This window comes from Ammospiza nelsoni, chromosome 2, assembly GCF_027579445.1.
Source record: "Ammospiza nelsoni isolate bAmmNel1 chromosome 2, bAmmNel1.pri, whole genome shotgun sequence".
Taxonomy (NCBI): domain Eukaryota; kingdom Metazoa; phylum Chordata; class Aves; order Passeriformes; family Passerellidae; genus Ammospiza; species Ammospiza nelsoni.
In genome coordinates this window covers 113,528,115-113,546,396 of record NC_080634.1, presented here as the reverse complement: position 1 = coordinate 113,546,396, position 18,282 = coordinate 113,528,115, and the positions used below count along the sequence as shown (strand labels likewise).

General features: G+C 36.6%; 1 protein-coding gene across 8 annotated transcripts in view; it reads right to left on the bottom strand.

The window, feature by feature from the left end:
- The window catches only part of KDM6A (lysine demethylase 6A), a 153,187-nt gene that overhangs the window by 93,423 nt on the left and 41,482 nt on the right, over positions 1–18,282 (bottom strand). For all 8 annotated transcript variants that reach the window (XR_009417893.1, XR_009417894.1, XM_059466788.1 and 5 more), the window contains exon 4: positions 13,473–13,522. Coding sequence is in view for 6 of the 8 variants with exons in the window: in XM_059466788.1 (XP_059322771.1) it covers positions 13,473–13,522 (50 nt within the window). In the remaining 2 variants the exon portion in view is untranslated. The remainder of the gene's footprint in view (positions 1–13,472; positions 13,523–18,282) is intronic.

Below are 18,282 nucleotides of genomic sequence, written 5' to 3'. Positions count from 1 at the left end.
GGGAGATAAACCACAGCCACAGAATGCCTGCTCTGGTAGACAGGGAACAGGGCAGGCAGGGAGCCTAAAAAGGTCTCTTCATGATCAACATCAGGGCAAAGATGAAAATACAAATCCATTTTCTGGAAGGGCCAATTTGTGCTTGATGTCTTCCCAAAGCATTTAGGATAAGAGGTTTTGTGTTACTTCTCTCTTTTTAACATGTTTTCAATATTACATTTGATCCTCTTCTTAAACTCAATCACATCCACTTCAGGATGTGCTTTAGAAAGTCCAGGCCATATTTAATTGTTTAGGGTGGTAATTACTTATCTAATTCTACCATATTCTACTTCTCAGTTTCTCTTCATAATACACCATGTCTCTCAAGCACTTTTAAATCTGTTTAATGTCTTCACTACATGTCTGGCATCCAATAAATACTTTTCAAGCCCAAAATTCAGATTCTTTTAGGTAAACAAAGAGAAATCTCAGGCTAATAATGTGTTTAAGTCCTGTCTTATTTACCTGCATTTAAGTGAAGTGGGTGTTTCTCCATCAAGGATTTTGCCTTAACCTGGCTTTATGAGATCTGTGACTTTCTCAGCCACAGCCATCCCACCCTTCATCCTCTGCTTCTAGATGTCAAATCCACCCAAGTGCCTCAGGAGAAAATCAACTTCTGGACTTAGCTGGGTTTGATAGTCCAGACCAATGAACTGTTATTCACCTCATATTTGACTGACACAACACAGACAGGACATTTTTTTCCACTAAGGACAGAGTAATCCCTTGTGGACATGGCAGATTATTTGGGACATTCTTCCCAATGATTACAAAACTGTTGACCACCACCTTTTCCCAGCCAGAACAATGAGTCACCATGGACAAATCTGTGCCTCAAGACACTGCTCCAACACCTCAGTGACTCCCTGGGTTCCAGACACGTAATAAAGTCCTAGCCCTGGCACTTGCTCCTGAGCTTCAATCACCAGAACATCTCAAACCACACACATCTCCCAGTTTGCATGCACAGGCTTTAAGACTAAGGATACACAACCAGAATTCCAGGGGAAGATAAAAAAATCAAGGTTCAGGAGGTTAGTTAACAAAGAACAAAGAAAGATGCCACAGGAATTAGGAGCTATATGTCTAGCAAAACACTAGAATTAGGAGAACCACTGAACAGAAGCATGCAAAAAAACAAATCAAAAAATATCAGTTGTGCCCCTTCAAAACCATTTTAATTTTACATGTTTTTCCAATCAGCACTTAATATTTATTCTCAGTTTAAGTAAGTTGCCTTCCTGTGACAGCACCCATCTGGGTTTGCCTTGACCTCACAAGTGACATTCATCATCTGTTTGCTTCATTTTGCTCTTTAATGAAAGCCCAAGTCAGGAAAAATCACCAGCAAGCAGAACCTACAGATCCCCACTCTATAAAAGTCATCATTACAGCCATGGTGATCCAGGAGAGACTCCCAAGGAATCTGTCTGACAACAATGCACAGGGAAGAAAGTTTAGGAGAGAAAAAGGCTTACATTCCTCTGAATCTCACTCGTCCTGAGAGAAATGAAGTGCCTTCAAGACAAGCTTTTCTTACATGATTCAGACAGAGGGCTCTGTTTGCCCAGATTTTGAGATCAAAGCCAGAATTGAGACAGGATTATAATGCTCCATTAAGAACTAGATGGATGATTTCATTTATATTACTGTATTTTTATGGATTTCAGGGGGAGAGAAGAGATCATGTACTGAAATTCTTGATTCTTGTATAGCTTCTGTTCCAGACAACATCCAATGATTGCACTTAATCAGAAAATCACCCTTCCTGTGCAAAAGGTAAAGACTCTGTCAGCAAATGGAAACACAACTACCTGTAGGTGATCCTGGAGGGAATGGACAGGCTATCACACAATTCAGAAGTAACACTGAACTTTTAAAATGCTGCTGTTGCAGTTACATGTAAGGGTAACTTCATTTCCTTTTCTATCATTATTTTAAGCCTCCCCCTGGCAAGAATACCATCCTAACCTCCAGTGATTTGTGGAGATATTCAAAGGTTTCTAAAGCCAAACAAAATGTCATTGTATTTAATTGCTCTTAATGGATTTTTCTTCCCTGAAATTGTTCATCTGCTTTTTGAAACAACTTAAACCATGAGTCTGCAGCATTCTGCAAAACTAATGCAACTTTCCATACAACCAGTGATAGAAAACCTTCTAAAAGATGCAGCAGGCATGAATTTCCTACAGTAGAAAACACAGAAAATACCAGCAGGCCTTGTGTAAAGACATCCCCCCTTCTCTGCCACCTCTATGGGTTTCCATCCCTTAGCTTTAAAAATATTTCAGAATTATAATCAGCTTACCATCTTCCTTCTTTTCTAAACTGCAGATATGACTGAAACCCATTTCCCTTTCCACAGTGTTTACCAGGACTGGAATCAGATTTTCCAGCTTGTTTACAGAAAAAGTTCATAAAATTCTGATTCCATCATCAAGATACCTGGAAACAGATCTGTGTGTGACTCAAATAATCAAGAGTCCAATAGGTAAATAAATGAAATGGAACCAAATATTCCTTGGGAGGAGAGAAAAACAAGACCTGAAGTATTTTTAGAAAACATGTTAAACAGCATCAGTGTAGTTATGATGTCTGCTAATACAGCTTTTATTGCTGCTTTCTGGATGACCGTGAGAATTCTGAAGAGTCTAAATTAATGCTTTGGTAAGAAAAATAAGTAAAACTCAATAAGAAAAAGACTGAATGAGGAAAAAAAAGAAAAACAGCTCCATTTATTTCAGAGCACAACCATGCTCAAACATTAATCTAAAACCATTTTGAATTTTCTGCCTTTTCTTCAAAGCATGAACTTATTTGCCTCACACAGGCTGCTCAGAGAGTCTTTAAGGAGACCCCAAGCTCTTTGTGTCCCCATCCTCCCACCTGCTGCCTTCTCCACCCATCTGCAGTAGATCCACTCACACTTCCACCACTGCTCTCCCACCCACACCCACCACACGGAAGAAGCTGAATCTGCATCCTTCAGAAAAGGAGGAAAGGATGCAAGCTCAACACTTCAATTAGGTATATGCTTGAAAGAATATTTAAAAAAACAACTGAGATGCCAGTTCCAGAGAAAGCAAATTCAAACCCACAAAATTTGCAAAATAAAGCAATTCTTTGGTTTTGAAACTCAGCAAACATTTCCTCTTTTTAAAGAATGAACCTTAAAATGTAAAAGAAGCCTTTCTGAAGAGAAGTCATTCATTAATGAGACACTGTATCATGTTATAGATCAAACAGGAATCTACAGAATAGAAATATGAAAACCAGAGTGATGGGTTTTGTGTCAACCTTTTCCATGCAAGGAAGGAGCAATCACACAGAGTACCAAGTCATTTGTCATTACTGCGGCTTCTGCAAACAACAGGCTTTTGAAAAACCATCACAAGCATTTCCAAAATAATTGTTTTGATTTAGAAAATGAGACATTTGGTCACTCAGCTTTATCAACATTCAAGTATTATTCCTGCCTGCTGGAGATGCATCCCCTGTTGGAGTCAGAATGTTCTACTCAACTACGAACGCCTCTCTCTGAGCATTCCCAACTGCTGAGTTTCTCCACTGCCACACTCCAGCACATTTAATATTTCAGCATCCTCAGTCCTCATCCAAGGGGCTGAAGAAGGGAAGCATGCTATCAATCTAAATACTAGCACATTTTTGATGACAGTTTTTATTCTGCACAAAGGAAACTTCTGCAGCAGGAGAATTCCATGTGAATAAAAAGCTTTTCTGAAGAGACTTTTCCATCAATCCTGATGATACTTGTGTTATTTTCCCCCAGAGTGTTTGGGCTTCCAGACAGAGATCTCACATACAGAGGGACAAGAGGAGCATTCCTGCTGAATTTCCAGGGTGAAGTCCCCATTAGAAAACATAATGAATGCTGTCTGGAAACAAAAGCCATTTCCAGGATGAGGGGACAGTGTTCCCTCACAGGTTCTGTCTTGCCTCCTCTTCCTCCTGACCCCAGGAAATTTTTCCCCACAACACATTATTTCCTCTTTAACACTTTCAATATATTAGATATTTCAAATTTCTGAGTTCTTATAAATCCATTGATTAAAAGGGGATGAGTAGCTTAATGAATGAATGCACAGCAAAAAACAATCAGAACTGCAGATGTTGAAATAATCTTTCTTCTAATTTAGGGCAAATGCAAGATATTCCTAAACACAGAGTAACATGAGTGCTCCCTAAAAACATCTAAAGCTTGTGGGGACCCAAACAGGAGCATGTGAATTACATGCAGAGGGGGATTCCTTTGTTTTGTGTGATGACAGTTAATAAAAAGAGGCATTTTAAAAAGCTAATTAATCAAATTAATTATGAGCTCAAAGACAACATGTCAAAATTTATTAAATTTGCCAGTCATAGTCTTTTAAGATTTTACACCTTGTCTTGAAACCTTTCAAGGAGAGGGAAGACACCCTCTTGTCTTAATTTCATTACACAACTCACCTAGTAAGAGTTCTTTATTAGATCCTTGTACAGTTCTCCTGTACACAAAATTGGACATGCTGCATTATTTGTCTGTATTAACAATTGCCATATTTTGATGGAACTATCTAAGAATTCTGTGTTTTAGCTGCAAGAGGGACAGAATTTCAGACACACACATACCCACACCTCCCCCACAATGCACAAAACCCCAATCTATGACTCTTAAGAATCATTATTCCTTAAGAAATACCTGGATGAACATATGTTCTTTTCTAAACAAGAAATCAGCTGTGCTTTCCTCTAATTAAACAGCATGAAATAACACATTTCCTTCTTAATCTTTCTTGCTGGCATTAATTTAACAACATGTTTTATAAAAAAGAAAAAGATAGTTCTTTCAACTTGTCTGCTTTACTGACTTTCAAAAAATTACATTTATTTTTAGCATGCAACACTAAAATGTTTTTCTCTTAAACCCAAATAGAGTTATTAATTTGCTCTATTTTTTGTGCATTTACAACCAAGTGTTATTGGCAACACAATCTCATTACCTTTCCAGCATTCCAGCATTTCCCTTATTTATTAATAAATTTCTCTGAAGTATTTTGAAGGCATACCTTCTACCATTAAGAGACAGAATCCCAATCTGGATAAACACAGTTTAGATTTAAAAATCCCAATTTTTCATGTCACAGATGAATCATGCTAACTGATCACAGCTATGGGATTGCTGACATAACCCCATTTACAGTGTTACCAAAGCTACCAAGCACTTCAATAGAGAAAAGAGATTACAAGGTGCACAAATCACAAATTTAGCCCTTCATTTAGTCTTCATACTCCAAATTTCTCTTGGGTCTTCATCTTTTAACAACTTCTCTGTCTTTTCCAATATCTTCTAAAATGCAATTTCCATCCACCCTGACATACTAAAGGGACAAGCTCATGATCTAAATGTATCAATAATCTTTAAAAATCTGTTACTGTGATGATGCTGTATGCGCTGCATTTCATTTTCCCACTTTCTGTTATGCCAGTGTATCACAGGATTAAAGTGAAGTTTTCACCAGAACTGCTCTCATGCACTGCACCCCCAAAACCTAATTATTATGGAAAATATTCTCTCTTCTATTTCCCATCAGCATTTCAGTAAAGACTCTGTGCATTTGCCACATCCTTTATTACTGTAAACCCCTTTATTTTGTGGCAGTAAATTGTTATCACCATCTGCAGTAACAGCTACACACATAAAAAATCTTTGTTATTTAATTACTGAGAGTGGAGTCTTGGTCATCTTAAGTCACTTCTCCCCTTGCCAGGGGATCTCCAGCAAGGTCAGGGCACAAAGCTCGGTCTTACCAGCTGAAGTCCTGTTACTTTTGTTCCACTCTAAACATCCCTAATTTTTATTATCTGTTTATTTAATTCCCTGAGTGATCCTCAGTGCTTCACACTCTACTTTCTTACTCCTTCCTCAAAACAGAGGCCATCCAGGCTCTTTGGTGGAAAATTATACAGTGCTCTTCCTCACCTGAATGCTTAAACATCTTCCTTGAATTTTTCTTTTTTAATTTGTAATCTCTCCCAGTGTGCCTGGTGAATTTACAACACAGAGGTCATGGTTAGGGAAAAAGCTGGCAAAAGTCTCAGTTCAGATCTCTCACAATCCATTCTGGTATTATTCTATATATACCTTCCTTTCTTCTCCCCATATGCTGTTACCCCTAAAGTTTGAGTTTTCTTTTCTCATTTTCTTTCATTCTAATTCTCAGCAAAGCCAGAATTTTCCTTCCCCCACATCCTGCCATTCTTCCTTCTTGACACATTTTCCTCTTCCTCATATTATTTGTTCAATCTCACTTGGCCTTACAGATTTTTCTCTCCTCAACCCTCCCCCTCCTTTTTTCTTTTTATGGACACAATCACTTCCCATCCTGCATTATCACACAGTATCAGACTCAGACTATTCCCAGACTGCTTTCCCCAACAGTCTCCTGGAAAATGCTTATCCCCATTAAATCCCATAAAAATGCTTTTTATCTCCATTATGTTGATCTACTCTCATCAGCATCTAAAAACCAGGACAAAATTATCTCTGTTTTTCATTTTCTTTTCCATAACACAAAGTCATCATGCTTGTCTCTCTCTGTCTACAGCAGAAGTCTTGAGATTATTATTTTTCAGTTGTATTTTATACTTTTATACCTTCTCAGAACATAACCAGAATGTCTTCATCAAGATCCTTCAAGTGAAAGGATCGAAATCCAAAAACCTGTTTTAGTGAAAAGTGAGGGGTGGTGCAGAACCCCATGTGCTTCACTGACAGCCATTATATTGTCAGGCAGAATTAAAGAGCATATAGAAGGTATTATTAATATCTCCATGCTTCACAGAGACACTGAATATTTATTTAATTCCTGATGTTATTTTTCACTTTCTGAATCTCTATTTCCTCTTTCTATTTATTCTATTCCTACCCTGTCATTTTGACTTGCAAATATATCCTGAATTGCAGGTTTTTCATGTACCCATGTGTAGGTCACTGCTGCATCTGCCAGTCCCTTTTGCAGTGTCTGCATCTCAGCAAACTTCAGCTTCACTGAGAATTTCTGAAATTTGCTTTTCTGATCAGTTTTTCCCAACATTTCTCTGATTAAACATCTTCTGATCAAACAGATTGTTTGTTTTTGCTTTTTGTGTAGGTATCTTGTGTTGCTATGGGGCAATAATTTATATTAAAGCCTTTTTGTGTAATTGTAAGATGTTGTTCTCTGAGGACCCTTAAGGGGAAATTTATCTCTTTATACAGAATCACGTTTTCTTTAAAATAAAAGTTTCAAAAACCTAAGGGCTTGAATAAAAAGCAGTGTTAACAAATCATCCTACCTCTCCAACTTTGTTCCAGCAATTTCTACTGATCCTATACAACTGCATTGTTTCAATTAATCCAAGCATTTATATCTAATTAAAAAATAATGAAATTTTTGATGAATTCTGTTTAAAAAACTACTTGGTTTTTTGAGTTTACTGCAGAAATAAAACAGTTGTGAGTCAATGAAGTGGAAAATTGCTGTCTTCTAAAGGATCTCCAAGGTGCAAAATGTTCTCTTATTTGCTGTTATCAGTATGTCTAGTAATTGCTTTTTGTCCAACTGTTTATAAAGAAAGAAACAGACTTACAGTCTGGAGAAAAAGAGACTTCAAAACAGACAAAATTAAAGAATCATGTTTTTTTAAATTATTTTCCTATTTTATAGCATTAAGGAAGCATACAAAAAAAAGTCATTTTACCAAACAAAATGGAAAAAAAAGTAGAGGAATGAAAAAAAAGCTGCATAAAACAATTAAAACAAGCAACAGGTCACACTTAAAAACTAACACCCATGGTCTTTAGTTACTTTAGCTCTTTGGAACAAAAAAAGCCTTTCTACTAATTACAAGGGTTTTAGCCATAAGCTTGACAAATTTCTACATAGCTCTAATTACAGAACAGCATTTTAAAATACTACCTGGCACTCAAATACACTTCAGCTCAGCACAAAAAGGAGTGTTATAAAATTGCTTTCTGCAACAAACTAACAACAGAACAGACTGAGATCATATCCCTCTTCCATGATTAGCACCCACATACACAAGTGAATTTTCCTTTGGCATTTGGCTTTCTGAAGAGAATTCAGGTCAGGGGATTTTGGTTTGGGTTTTTTGTTTTTCTGGTTTGGTTTTTGGAAGTTTTTTCCTCTGTACAGTTTTGGATTCTTCTCTGTTTTATAAAGATTACCTGAGAAAAGTGAGGGGATATTCTCACATTTGTATATACATAGACATATATATAGACATATATTTTATTTTCAAGAATAATTTAAGAAATAAATATGATAAAAGGTAAAAATTTAGACAGTCATTTATTCTACTCTCAGTAAACATAGATAGGGGAGTACCAAACAGGGGCTTTCCAGAACTAAACTCACACCTCTCACCTTGCTGCAAAATTAGGGGATTTACTTCCCCCTCTTCAATTTCTCTATTTTTTTCTTAACACAACCATTTAATATTGTACTGTACAGCCTTGCAACTGTAAATTCAGTTTGTACCACATTTGCATTTGTAACACAGAATTAGGTCTTTGAAAACCCTTCCTGGGGTTTACCAAACCTCTTTGATGTTTTCACCTTGTCCACACAAATGAAATCTTTATTAAAGAGAAGGGTGATTAAGGCCATTTTCATAAAATGATAACAAGTTCCTGACAGATTTACTTTCCTTCTAGGCAACTTTCCAACAAAAGTCAACAGCTAACAAGAATTCTATATCTGAATTCATGCTGGAGGATGTAACTCTCTAATTAAGTGTTCCTTTAACATTTCAAGGAACAGTCAGACTTCCTGACTGATCCACTCCAAGCACTGCTTGATAAAGAGACACTACACTTGAGTGCAGCTGAATAAATTGAGGTCTCTTTTCTTTCTCAGGCACCCTCAATCCAAGGTCTAGCATCCTATTCCAAAGTAAAGCCAACCTTGAAAAAGAACTAAGTCATTTTCACAGTAACGTCCAACATTTTAAGATACATTTCTAAATTCTGTGCCTTGTCAATCCTTCAATTTATTCACATGTGAATAGAAATGTTCAAGTACCTGCATATTCTCTGTTATTCTGATAAAACACACTTTTTTCTTAAAAATACTTAAACCAGCAGGATTTACTTGATACTTAAACCAGGCTAGACTTTGATGAATTAACACAGAAGAATGGACTTCAACGGTGCTGTTGCCATGTTCCTCATAACTTGTCCACAATCCCCTGAATTGAAGTGTCTAGAAATCTTCACATTCATTCCCCAAGCACAGAGATGTCCCTAATAGACATTCAAACACTTCAGCATAAAGGAATTTTCTGCTCCCTAACACAGCTGTACCAAAAGGTTTTATTTATTCAAACTGTGCTGCTACAACTGCAGGCACACAATTCCTAACTGATAATTTGTGAACACTCACCTACCTACAAAGGTCACAAATCTTTAATCAAGATTATCAAACCAGACAAGGGCTGCAGCAGCAGTGCCATGCCTAAGCAGAGAACTAATCTGAATACTGGATAACCAGGGTCCTCTCTCAGGAACTCTCCCAGGAATCATTTTAGTGAGCACTGACACTCTTGAAGCCCCAAATCTGTGGAAAAGAGTTTTTGGGTCTCTCCTGCCCTGGCCAACCATGTCAGTGCAACAGACCCAGATGTTTTATACACTTACACTAATTCACTCATGCAGTGGAGTTCCTCCAGGACAGCCCTATCAAAACTCAGGTATTATATAAAAGAGTTCAGCATGATCAAGTCCATTATAATACAACCACAAGATGATTAAAATAACTTCCTACAGGTGCCAGATATCTGCCATCATGTTTGGATAAAATCAGGAATATCTTACTCCTTGCTGAGCTTCTAATCCTGCCTCCTCAGAATATGTCAAAACTGATAATCATGGCAGACATTTCCACTTGATATCTTTATTTTCCCAGGAGCATCAACATGTACAAGTTGCAGTTCTAGCTGTTGTCTCCCTCTCCTGAACTGCCCTTTGTATCTGTTCATCCCCCACAGTCCTCCTCACCTCCCCCAACACGTTGACACAGGCGAGTTTTAAAAGGAAATCAGAATGAAGTACATTGCACAGAAGGGAGATTTATTTTAGCTTTTTAGCATAGGCACATAAGAAACATTGAGAGAACTACTTGAATGCAAGAGTGAAAGTCAGATTGGCTTTTATGCAAGTTGAGATATTTCAAGTCAAATAATTTCAAGTAGATTTTTTTTAAATGCTGAGTTGAGGTAGCAAAGTGCTTTTGCAGTCAAAAACTGCAGAAATTTTCCAGGATATTTTACACTGATCTGTGAGCACCCAAAGATTACAGCAAAAAACGGTCTACTTAGAAATATGTGGCACAGTGCAACACAACACCTTCAGAACTATCCATACAAATAGTTCTTTGAAAGGAAATAATATCTCATCAGCACAGAGGGAGTATTGATCTGCTAAATGGCAAAATACAGCATCTTTCTAACCTTTCACCTTCATCCTGTCACTAGAGTATATATCCAGAATATATTTTATAAAGCATTTTTTCCTTCTCTTTTTATTCCACACAACCAACACAACGCTTACTGTAATAGCAACAAAACAACCCATGCATCAAATTCTGACAGAAAACAACCTGGTTGTTTGAGACCAGACCATCAGAAAAATCTATGAAAATTCAGACCATCAAAAAAAAATCTATGGGGAAACAAAACAATTTAAAATGCCTTTTTCATGAAAGGAAATATAGACTGCATATCATGAAATGAACAATGCATGAAAATAACACTTAATAACCAACCCCATGCAACTCTAAAAATCTCAAGTAGCACAGAGCAAAAATACTTTACAAAAGGAGGCCAAACTACACCCAAAGCAATCTGACAACTCTCACAATTCTTCTGTAAGTTCCCTCTTTAAAAAACAGAGCACATAGAGGACACTTATTTCAACCACTTAAATTTGCACTGCACGACAGATAAAATGTAATTTCAGATAAAATGCCCAAGTTTATAAGGCTGCTCCTGTCTGACTTCAGCCCTGCCTTATGTAATAACCTTCATGTGATTCAGCACTCTCCAGCTTCCCAGACCTCCCAAGGCAGCTCCCTCGCAGCTCACAAATACCACCCTTCCTTCACACCCTTCTCTCTCTTCCTTCCTTTACTATCACAAATTCCAACAATTTCACTGATGACATCCATCCCTGTAAAAACTAAAAAAAGAAGAAAAAAAAAAACTTTTTAAAAATTCCACAACATTAAAATAAGGAAATTTGACTGAATTTTTTGCCATCTGTATCTCTTTGGGGAAAAAAAGTCACAAAGTAGAACAAACCAGCATAGAAGTGTGCCCAAAAATACACCATAAACTTGCTATTCCTGACTAAATGGTTTCTCACAGATACAGGGCATTAAGGATGACAAGAAACAATAAATTCTCTCTCTCTCTTTCTCTAGACCCAATCCAGGCAGCTTCCCACTGCCAACTCCAGAATAGTTTCATCATCCATTAACAAGATGAAATATGATCCACCTGTGATTTTTACCACTTTCAGTAAAAAAGTTTTTAGCTGAGAAATGGTTTTGGACTTTTTCAGGCTCTTTTTCATGAATATCAAAATTAACAAAATCTCCCAAGATTATAGGAAAAGAACCACTTGGAGCTACACATTTCTAAGTAAGCTCACAATTAGATCCTTCCCAGAAAAGCCTAAGAAAAGAAGAAAAATTAACTGGTTTTTGGTTTCTTCTTCTTGGGTTGGATTTTAATTTGCAGATCTCAAAATATTCTTTTGTCAACTGCAAGCAATGCTCTCATGCTTGCAACTGGAATTGTTCAAACTGATCCCTGAATGGTAAAATTCTGGAGATATATACAAGAAAAAGGTGTCTTAAAATATCACACATTGTATACAAACAGAAAATTTATTGCCATCAGTGCTTTTCAGATGAAACTGCAAAACAGTCAGAGTTTACATTTTTTTAAGTGCAGGTAATATTCTGAGCCACTGTGAAAACAACCTACACCTATAAAAATACATATAATTATTCACATTCCACACTGAACTCTGAAAATGCAGGGGAAATAACTTAGTAATCACCTACCACTTATTTTAATAATGAGCCAATGGAATAAAAACCAGAAAAGATAATTCCAGTCATAAACTATTCTGACATGATTAACGTGAAAGAGTAAAAACAACAGAAACCATTACAATTGATTTTTAATTAATTGATTGATTTCAAGACTTATTTACAGCAATCTTTAAAGCAGCTCTCCAAGAACAAGTAAGAAGAACAGAATAATGTTTTTATTGTTGTAATTTTAAAAGTGCAGGGGTTACTTCTGGAAAAACTTCCTTCAAGTCCAAAATGGTTCACTGAAATATGGCACTTGCACAACTCCTGTTTGAGTTTTACAAGACAATACCAAAAAATTTCCCTAGCATCCTCCAACTGGAGCTCTCTTTTTTATCTTCTATAAAACACTTGTTGTAGTTCCCTCTTCCACCCTTAATTTACCCTGCCTTTCTCCCCATCCTGTGCCAAATGGGAGAAGCTACCACAGTGTTTTTCAGAGCATTGTTACAGTCCCTGCAAATGCAAAGAACACAAAAATGTTTCTCTAATACCATCTCTGTGTGGTACCAAGAGCTCTTCATGAGCCCTCCCTATCTGACAGATGCATTTATCCACATTTCTAAGGAAAAGAGCTGCTCAAGACCACACAAATATCTAATATGTTCCATGCTTTGCTGCACTTCTTTCTCAACCAGGGGCTCCAAACTATTTCATGTGACAATACACCAATGCTGACAACTTCTGACAATGCCATTGTAAGAATTTTTTCAATTTTATTCATCTGAAGTCATGATACCTCTACTTACAGACACAATACCTCTACTTACAGAAAAGACAGCTACACCAACAGGATCTGCTCCTGTCTGACGTAAAAGTGTTATTTAAAATACTGAAAAGGACTTGAAAGAATTTGGTGGCTGTGGAAACAAAAAGCAACCTGAGAACATTTTTCCTACTCCCAGTCCAATGCCTGCACAGCAGCTTTCAAGTGGCTCTGCTGCTCTCCATACACACATCCAAATATTTGTGCTACATAAAAACACAGACCTGAAATAATGGATAATGATGGCAACAAAAAATATTGAAAACCTGTCAGCTTAACTGAGCTGCCTTTTCAATACATGACTTAAAGATATATTTATACTGAAATTTATAAGGAATTGCACATACATGTGAACATTTACATTAAGACTCAATTAATGTGCCAAAAAGTCATTGCAGGTAGATAACCCAAACTTATATTGAGCAGAATCTACTTCAAAAAATTGAACATTTACAGTAACACATTTTAAAATTAATGAAAAAAAAAGAGCATATACAGACCTTCCAGTAGTCAGATTGTAAACTGTAGTACCTCTGGTATGCAGATAATGCTGTAGGGAAGAAAAATGAATGTTCAATTTGTTTTGTTTCATTTTCTTTGAAGAAAAAGATAAAAATCCTTAAGAGTCAGAATACACAACATTAAAATGATAAATGGTTTAATAAAAGTAACACTGCCATGGTAAGTACACTGTTGTGGGCAATGCATTCCTTAAGATTATAATTTTGTTTTATGAAATGTCAACCCAGAAGTATATTTATTATTAATCTTACAAATGTAAATCAAGCAATATTTTAAAGAAAACCTATAACAAAGAAATAATTTGAAATTTTGGGATTTTCATCCCGGACAAAGCTGTTCTCAGATTTAAAAATTTAATCATGTAGCTCATTTACCACGCTCCCTGATGCCCTGTAATTTCTGAAGAACTGGTGAGGAGGGACATACAAAGAGAAATCAATTTCACATGGCCCTTCATTCTGAGAAACAAAAGCAAGCAGAAAAAAGAATAAAAGCTTACATTTTATTCCACAGCCATGGCCAAGACTAACCTGGAAATCAGTGCTAAGAACAGCTCTGTTCAACAGAACATTAGTTCTACTTAGCAACCAATTTCACCAATCACCACTCCTGCATGCCTCTTCCTCACTAAAGGAAAAATTCTGGTTGATTCATCTTGCCTTGGGCTAACAGGCCACTCGAACACAAACAGGCTCTGCTTTTTTCTAAGAACGCAACACTAGGAACCATCAAAAACGAAGCATTTATGTCAAGATTCACTGCAGCAACACCAAGATACTGATTTTTCAAGTGTTTGCTCCCTAAGAATGGAAAATACAAAATGTGTGGAAACCAAACAACCAAAGAAGACAACTCCAGCTTTGGAAAACCATAAGCACTAAACAGATTAGGACACAAGAACACAAATGTGCACTTTAGGTGCAGCTTCATTTCCTGCAAGCACCATGGATAAATCATGTCCACAAATGTTATCACCCTTCAATACCTGTCTTGCATATTCATTTTTGTAACTTGACCAAAGTTCCTGTGCTTAAGTGAAATAAGAACATACACATGATGGTAAAGACACAGAACTTCTGCACTCCTCTGACTATGGAGACTCAAAACCTTTATCTGTAAACAGACACACGCTGATCCTGCCCATGACGTGCCCCTCTCCACCAAAACACTTGTGAGACCAATTTCTAATTTTAATGTTCTAAATTGTGGTTTATTCAGATGCCCAGACTAGAAAAATGAACTTAGAAGAACACTCATTGACCACACATTATTAATATGCAATGTATTTAAAATGATGTAACTCAGACAAACAAAATCAGTTAAAAATCTAATCTAAGTCTTTCACTATTTAAGAACATAATTCCTCCTCCAAGACCCCTCCCCCAAAAAAACCTGGTACAAACTGAAGAACATTACTTCAGTCTAACAATATAAAACTAAGCATCTTTTAGTTACATTCTGTAATTATGTTTTAAAGGATTTTCACCCTAAGATGAAATAACATCCTACTCCCCCCAAAAAGTCCTTCTAGATTCAACTTCTCCCAGATATCATTTACAAGTTTTCAACAAAAAGGAATCATTATCTTTTTAACATGGTCATGACTTTGCTTTCCCCAACAGGAACATGCACATGCACTGTGAAAGAGTTTTGTAATGCATCACAACACAAATAAAAGGAGGGTTTTTTTCTTTTACTCAAGCAGTATCTATCCCAATTTTAAGGGTTAAAGTATATTTCAAATACTCAGGTCAACAGGACCATATTATGCAAGATTCAAGAAACTGAGAACTTCTTGTAAACTTTTTTTTTTTTAAAGCAACTACTGCAGTCAAGTATACAGAGGATATGGATAAAAAGATGAAAAGAACATCAAATACAATGCTAAGGATTTACACTGGAAAAATAAAAGGGAGAACATTTTCACCACAGCTGTTAAAAATATAAGAAATAACACATGAGCATATCCATTAAAAAGGAGAGGTGGAATATGCTTACCAACAGCAGTAGAGGCAGTGCTAGTAAGTTTATAAAATGTCAACAGTATTAAAAAACTACATAAATAAACAGAATACCTTAAAGAGAAAGAATAGGAAAAAAGAAAGCAAGAAGAAATTTGCTTTGAAAAATCCTAACACCTCCATTTAACATGGAGGGAAGTTATTACAGAAAGAAATCTTTTGCTCCATGACATTCCACCAGTTTTCTTTAAGAAAAAGGAAGTTTGGCTGTGATTTTCTTTTCTAACTCTTCCATTCTTCAATAAAGTTCAGCAACTTCCCACAGGAACAGCTGAAGTGATCATTTAATGTGCCAAGCTCAGTTACAATTAAAAACAAGCACATGGGAAGCGTGGACTGCTGAAACCTATTTATATTTACAGGATAAGAAGATGAGGCCTCCATTCTAAGGAGCCACATTTCTCCCCCAGAGGAACAAAGAGGACACTTCAGTTCTCCTCAGTGTCTGAAGTGCCCAATCCTCCTGGGGGCTTCAGAACCACCCAGGGATCCATCCTGTTCTAGGCTAACAGTATTCCCTTGCTACTTCTTGCACATGAAATGCTGAAATTCTCAAAGTTCTTCTAAACAAGGATGAATCATGGAGGGTTCCATTAAGCCAGAGCTAAATGTCCCTTTCCTCCTCAGGGAAGTCAGACAACTAAAAAGTGTCACTGTGCATAACTTCAGTATTATCAAGCGCTCAAATTAGAGTAAGTTACCTCTAAAATTGGATTTCAGCCCCTTTTACAACTACATTAAATATCTGTTCCATGAGCACTCAAGTTCTGCTGAAAAGGATTAAAGGAACAGAAAAACAGAAAAAAAAAAGGATTCAAGAAAATGTTCTTTTTGACAGAACCACATGAAATACTCCCAATCAAGCATAACACTAAGAAGAATCTTGCATATGAGATGCCAGAAATCAAATTATGAAAGCAAGATTTTTGAAAAACTGAACCAACCTAGATATAAAGGAAAACGTGAACCATAAATTTTGAACCCTATAATATTTCAAAATCCCTGAGTGAGTCACCAATAAGCATATATTTATTCTAAATTTTATGGTGTAGAAATTAGTACCTTATCTAAAATCTGTACTGTGGAACTAAAGCAACTACTCCTTTAAATTAGGTTTGTATCTACAGGAAGTAAGTGCAAATCCCTCAAAATACAAACTTTATTCTAAAATAAGAACAAAAAAGAGCAACTGAATCTGCAGAGCCACAAGAATTTTGCACAAGTCCCTATCTGTAACAGAGGGTGTGCTTTATCTGTGTTATGATTCTGACTGTAGGATGATATTCCCTGGTTTATTCAAAAGCAAAAAAATCCCAGTTACTTGGTCCATGCAGCACATTAGTAGCATTAAAAAAAAAAAAAAAAAAACAAAAAACCAAAAAAACCCAAGAACAAAAACAAACAACTAAAAAATCCTAACACTAAAGGCTGAAATATCATTTTGCACCTTTACTTTTCATGCAAGATTGGTCATTCCAAAGTGAGACAATTTTTGTCACAAAAAGATTCTATCAACTACTGCCCCTCTTTCAACACAGGGTCAACTCTCATTTTTACACATTTAAGTCAATTATCCCATTTCAGTTATGGTGTCTGTCTTAAACATTATAAAATGAGTGCTTTGAAATCACTCTTAGGCACAGCAGGATTCTGCAGACCATCTTTTGATTAGGAACTTACTATTGAGCTTTTTCAATTTAAAACTTTGCCACTGAAACTCTTACACATATGGAATTGTATAAAGACAATAAAGGACATAAAAACTTCTTTTTCCCTGCATGTGAAACACACACAAACATCCAGAAAATGCATGTCTGGACTCGAAGAACAGGACAGAATATCAACAGCAGGACAATCAATGCCTCTTGCTTCATCCTCAACTACTTTTTGTAGTCAACCACAGAAAGCTTTTAAAAGCACAGAACTGACAGACCACATTCAGACACCCAAAACAATACTCAACAATTACTAAAAGAAGTGTTCAGTTTCTATTTCCCTCCTTCTGTCCTTTATTTAATTTCTTTATCAGCTGATGCTATGCTATGAACACCTCTCTCCAGAACCTGGCCATGTACATTATTTTTCGAAGTTAATCCTTGTGATCATGTTCCTGAAACCCTGGGAGTGGCAGATCCAGCATTTACCATCCTCCCCATGGGAGGGGACATTCATACCCCAAAGCCATGCACAGCTTTTCAAGTCAATCACCATCAGCAATCCAGCTTGAAGAAAATAAAATGTTTACCTGAAACAGCTCTGAACAGCAAAACACCACCTTTGTAAAAGAACTGCAACCACTGAACAGTGAGAATCCTCCTGAGCTCAGGCTCCCTTCAGAATCTGTCTGTAAACCTCAGGCACCTCGTGCAGAGCTGACCCTCATGAGTTCACACTCTGGGAGTTCACTGCTTTCCTCTTGCAGGTTTTTAGTCACTCAGAACTACCCCCTTTGCAATATGTATGGTTACTTCAATCCTGACAGACTTTATTATGTACCCCCTAAGTTTGCCTTCCTCTCCTACTATGATAGGACCAAGGGCCATGTCAGAAGCAGGACATGGATAACACTTGTTCCTTATTCCTCCCTGTTTAAAATTCCTGGGTATCATGCAGAGAATAAAAAATAAATTTGACTTAATTACCACTTAGGTGGTTTCAGGATTTTTCTTTCCATCTACTTAATTTCATAGGATGTTGACAAAACTTGGTTTCAGTAGCAAGATAAGACAATCTCTCTTTGTATCCAAAATCTACACACTTGACCTAA